This window comes from Pristiophorus japonicus, chromosome 14, assembly GCF_044704955.1.
Source record: "Pristiophorus japonicus isolate sPriJap1 chromosome 14, sPriJap1.hap1, whole genome shotgun sequence".
NCBI classification, from domain to species: Eukaryota; Metazoa; Chordata; class Chondrichthyes; family Pristiophoridae; genus Pristiophorus; species Pristiophorus japonicus.
In genome coordinates, this window is record NC_091990.1 from 46,167,828 (window position 1) to 46,173,827 (window position 6,000).

Below are 6,000 nucleotides of genomic sequence, written 5' to 3' on the forward strand. Positions count from 1 at the left end.
CCTCTTTACATTTTTTTTTGAGAGATCTAGGTGATTGGGCAAGGTCCACTGTGCAGGATATCACCAAGTTTCAAAAATGTAACACAGAAGACAAGTACTAAAATGTATAATGACAAGCTTACAAGCCTGTAAAGTGTGGTAAGAATGGAAATCTGAGAGAAGTAAGGAATTCCACAGCTTTGGAATATAGGCCCAGATTTTACAGGGCCCATGCCCATAGCGTACATGGTCATAAGTGCCTCGCAAGTTCTAGATTTCCACATATGCTGCGGTACAGCTCGACAGATCATCTGCATGCGTAGGAAATGGACATTCACTGGCGGAGAGCCCGACTACTGCCCAGTGAATGCCCACGAAAACTTACACCTGGTAAAAACAATTGTAGGGCCTTCTTTTACCAGCCTAAGGGTGAAAATAAATATTAATTTTTTTTTAAATCGTTTAAACATTCAAAAATCATTAAAATTATTTTAGGTTATTTTTGGCCCATTTAAAAAGATTTAAATTTATTTTTCAAAAAATTTACTTTTTGTTTTAAATGTTTAATTAAATTGTATTTTTATTCATTTTAAACAAGTGGTGATTTACTTTTATTTAGGTTGTGTGAAAGTGTGTTTTTGATGTATTTCCTAATATGCTTATGGGTATTCTGTACATAAATGGAATTCTCATAAGCATAATGGGATTCTCCCTTTGTGATTGGCTGGGCCGGCCCACGTAATTCCAGGGACGCTTGCAAACCATATGCCCCCCGGGATACGTGGGCCTTTACGCAGGCAATGCCCGCAGGCTCAGGACCGCAAAAGTCCAAAGATATGGAGGCACCAGTAGGTGCATACTTTTCTTGCTGATCGGAGGCATTCGCCCACGGGAAGCTTCCGACCGCAATTTCAGGTCCAATGTGTTATGAAGGCGATTGAACTTATCTTTTTTCTTGCAGCTTTTTTCGCTGGTTCCTACCTGCGATCGATTAGCCCGACAGTCTGTTTGAGTGCCGGGGCTGACCGCGCGGGATCGCGGTTGCCGTGGTGGTCCAGGTAGGTACATTTTATTTTGCAGAGCCTGCAGCAATGGCTCTTCCCTTTAAAGGGAGGGAAGGAGCCTTTCAACGCGGCAGTGCTGCATGGTCCAGTGTGCAACGCTGCTCCACTCACTGCCCCGCCTGCTGCCGACTGCGCTCCAAGAAGGAAGTGGAGTGCTTGACTTAGTGCTCCACTTCCTTCGTGGAGTGCAAACGACAAATTTTTTTAAAGTTTGAAATCGTTAGCGGTGTTAACGTTTCAAACTTTTCAAAGTTAACGCCCCAACGGTGTCGATGGTGAATTTCTCCCCCATAGTCTCAGGACAAGGGGTTGGCCATTTAGGACTGAAATGAGGAGAAATATTTTCACTCAGAGGGTTGTGAATTTTTTGGAATTTTCTACCCCAGAGGGTGCGGATGTTCAGTCAAGAATGAGATTGCTAGACTTTTGGACACTATGGGAACCAAGGGATATGGGGATAGGGCAGGAAAAAGGAGTTGAGGTCGAAGATTAACCATAAGCTTATTGAATGGTGGAGCAGGCTCAAGGGCCTGTGTGGCCGACACCTGCTCATATTTCTTATTTTCTTATATTCTTATTTGGATTGTGACAGACATAAATTCTGAATAAATACCTCAGTATTTATATAGGACTATTGTTTTTAATGGGATTTCATGTGAAGATACTTGCAAACACAATACATTCTGGATTATACTTCTGACATGTGGGAGAGATGTCACAAATCTTCAAACAAAACTTCAAAGCTGGGACATGTTTATTATGCATGGATATTAAAATATATCCAAACTTTTTCCTAAAATTCATGGCCCAATTTTGGGTGGATGTGGTACAGTTAACCTCACATGTAATACGCACGAGTTTATCACACTAAATATCCACTATATGTTGCTGTTCATTTGATGTGAGGTTGACTGTATTTTCATAGTATTTGAAGCTGCCTGTCAAATGTGTCATTTATTCCAGTTAGGACAACTGCTCCATCTGCTTGTGCGATCCCTTCAAAAATCCTGTTCTACTAAACGGCATGTCGGCGGCAGCTATTTCCTCGCTCACACATGGGACTGTCAATCACCCGGCACCCCGATGTTCATACTTGAACCTGTCAATCATTTAGTGCCTGGCTGCGGCTGCTTGCTCCTCAGAGTCTCAGCCAGCAAGTAACAACCACCTTACAGCCAGCTGCTATTCCTCCTTCATTAGAAACAAAAGCAGAAAATGCTGGAAGCATACAGCATGTCAGCCAGCATCTGTAATGGGGAGAAAAACAGGTTAACATTTCAGGTTAGAGCTTCCATCGGAGCTTGTCAGAGTTCAGGTGAAGGTCTCTACCCAAAACATTAACCTGTTTTTGCTCTTTACAAATGCTGACAGTCCTGTTGTGTGCTTCCAGCACTTTTTTGCAGCAGTTTCTATCATCTTTTTGATATTATTTCACATTTCCAGAAATTACAGTGTTTTTGCTTTTTAGTCCCATTGATCAGGCTCTTTAAGTGTAAATGTGGCAAACTAAATGCTAAATGCTAACACTGGTCGCACGCAATGTTCTAAGCAGGTATTGTATCCAACACTGTCACACTGGATTCACATCGTCACATTCAAGAAGACTCATTCTAACTGAGTATGTTGTGCATGCCCACTCTATACTGAAAGGCAATAGTGCCGCACTTTAAGTGATATTTAGAAAATGCATGTTATCTCACTTTTATAAAGATAACAGATTCAGCCGAGGCACAAGGGAGAGAGGATTTTCCAACAGAACTTGATTTTAATCCAAATGAGCCATTCTCGGACTTCACTTGTGCGACTTTTTGATCCCGAAATCGATACATTACTCATGAGAGGAAATGCCCCACAGTGAATCTGTCTGTATAACTATAGAATAACTGCTACTTTCAAGTGTCACCTCTTCAAAGGGAGCAGTACCTTGCGGGGCAGGCTTTTGATCTGAAGTGCTCTTCCCCATACCTCCCATAAATATGATGAAACAAATCACAACGAATGGCTCCTCGCTGAGAAACTCATCATTCAGTCACCAGGTGTAAGTTATAAGCAGCCCCATGGAGACCTGCTGTGTCAGGTTTCCAGCAGGCATAGTCCCGCTCCGTAGATGTATCTGAATGACCAATGTCTGGCAGGCTGCCACACGTTTGAATAGAAATCAGCCTCCTTCCAGCTCCCGGAAGCGAATCAGTGAAATGCAAATGTTAAAACACAATTAACCTGCACATTTTAAAACACCCTTCCATCCGCCGCCTTCCCTCATACTACTTTCCTCTAACTTAAGAAAACACATTCCCTGAATAGAGAATTAGCCAAGGAACAAAGAGGTCTGCTAATATATAACAGGACGCGTGATGTTTCCTGGTAACCAATTCAGAAATGTGCAGTAATAATGCTTTAATCAACAATCCTCTTGTTTTAATGCTATCCCACATCAAGAACCTCGAGTGCACTGACAGACATGTGCAATGATCGTAGCCACAATCACTAAACTATCACCGAAACTGAATTTAAAAAATCACATAAAACGAAAAGCAAAAAACAGATACCAGTTTTTTCAAACAATGAGAAAACCTTAAAGCTTCCAGGTAACCAATATAAACCCCCCAGCATCACTTACATAACATATAACATGACATTGTCTAATCCCTTTGATTAAATTACCACCTGGCAATCACTCCCAGCCACCCACTGATACCTACATAATAATTTTCAGATCTTAAAATATCAATGAGCTTTAAATTTGTCTGTCTGAATATACTTCAGAACTAGCAGAGTTTTTCATATTGGATCGTTGTGACCTTTCAAACTTTGTTTAATATAGCAGCCTTCATAAATACAAGATTTTTTGTAAAGTTTTTAAGTGGTTCAGACAAGAGCTTTGTCTTAATGTCTTGTAACAGCCTCAACAATGCAATGTTGCTGTCTGAATGGACTATTTCTGGTTTACGTTTATGTCGAAAGCTTTGTTTCAATCCCTGCAGCACTGTTTTACTATATTCATTTCTAGCTCTGTTGCATCCATATACAATCAATTCACCTACACAGATACTCGAAATGTTTTGAAAATGACTCACAGCAGCAGAGTGACTAAATTTAATCGTTGCTGCATTGGCACGTGGTTCTGGTCGAGTATATGGGACTGGCTGCAATGGGACATGTCCAAGGAACTGCATTGTGACACAAGAATGGTGTTAGCGAGAATGGTCCTTACCTTTTGCAGCCACTGTGTGTTGTTCTCCAAGATGCCTTCGAGTTGCTGCATACGTTTTAGGGACCAGTTGGGTTCCACTGGTGGGGGAGCGTCTCTCTGGAGTGAGTTGGACATGTGGTAATCTGGGGAAGGTTGGCAGTTCTCGATCTCTGGAAGGAGGAACGTATAGCTGCAGGGTCCATGCTGAATCCGATGGTGACGCTTATCCAAACTGTCTGTGTCTTTATGGTAGGAGCTGTACCCTGACATAGCCAGGAATGTACAAACGCAACTCACAAATGACAAGTAGCTAGATAGCATTCTGATGGTTTCCAACTGCAGCTTCAGCTTTTTGTAAAACAGAGTATGTGCAGGAGCAAAACAAAAGGCAAAGCTTCAAAACTTTAACCGACTTCTTTTCTTCCTCTGGTTCTTTGACGACTGAATTGCTTGGTCATAGATTCGGCAGAAAAAAGAGTTACTGCTTCTCCTGATGGGTTGTTCTGACAGTTCACTGGCTTTATGTAACGTTGCCAGGAATTTGTTTTCCTTCTGTGACACAATGATAAGGCTCAGTATTGCTTCCTACGTCTCACAGCCCACGTTGCATTGACAAATGCAGGAAATGTTCAGTTGCTCCTAATGGTAAGGACCTTCCCCCTTCGAGTTGGACTGAAGCCTGTGCATGGAAGGAGATGTTTGGTGTAAGAAGGTTATGAGTCAGTTGGCTCTATCTCACCAGTTGATTTGACCACAAGAATGCATGCTTAACACACGTTCTGCTCCCTTCTGCAGCTTTCATCACAGATCTGACAGTTTATCTTAATGCACCATTCTGATAATGAGGGATATTTTACATCATTGTCCAGCTCACATTGTTTTCAAGCAAGAGGCAGTAAATCAACTTGTCAGTGAAATTCTGGGCAGACGTCCATCACCTTTAGAGGAACAGAAGTTTGAAAAGTTTATTTTCAGCAAACCACTATGTGTTACATACTCTATAAGATATATTACCAGAATTTTGTATCAGCTTTACAATTTCTCCTACAAAAAGGCTTTCGAACGCAATAAAAGATAATCATTTAACCCTATCAGCCTGAACAGGCTTTTTATGCTTAAGAGACTCACAAAAGACAGTTAGGCTTTCTTCCAATCAGCCACAAATAATAGTGTGGCAGGAGAGCAAAAGGCTTGGCCTGACATTTCTTTAAGGGATGTCAGTCACCATTTGCAGCTTCAAAACAATTTTTTGTATTTTCTTCCAATTTTCTCCCCAGCTCCCCAGTCTCTTGCTGAAGCATTGTTTCGTTAAGTCAGGCACCCATCCACTTGCATTCGTCACAGATAAGCATAAACTAATGTCGACAGGAGTATAGGAAGGGTGACAGCTGAGGTCAATTCTGTCCTCCTGCAACATCCATACCTGCACACTTTCCAGCCAAGGTCACTGCACAGTGATCAGGTGCATGATCCCAGGCTGACATTTTCCCTTCCGAGCCCACTTTCACTCCTCCTCACCAATTTGCTAACTGCGAGCGCTACCTCAACGCTGACCACAGATCAAACTTAAGGTCATCTAAGTCTACATGACTCAATACTACAACTGACAAATGCATTCGAGTGTCACTCATGGCTCAGTTGGTAGCAGTCTCGCTTCAGCGTCAGAAGGATGTGAGTTCTAGCCCTGCTCCAGAGATTGAGTACATAATCCAAGCTGGCACACCATTACAGTACTAAGGGAGCACTGCACTGTCGAAGGTGCCA

General features: G+C 42.1%; 1 protein-coding gene across 1 annotated transcript in view; it reads right to left on the bottom strand.

Annotated features, from left to right (window-relative positions):
• angpt2b (angiopoietin 2b) overlaps nt 1-4,785 on the bottom strand; it is a 176,497-nt gene extending 171,712 nt beyond the window's left edge. The window contains exon 1 of the mRNA XM_070899204.1: nt 4,258-4,785. Coding sequence (XP_070755305.1) covers nt 4,258-4,557 — 300 coding nt within the window. The 5' untranslated portion in view covers nt 4,558-4,785. The remainder of the gene's footprint in view (nt 1-4,257) is intronic.
• Nucleotides 4,786-6,000: the final 1,215 nt, after the last annotated feature.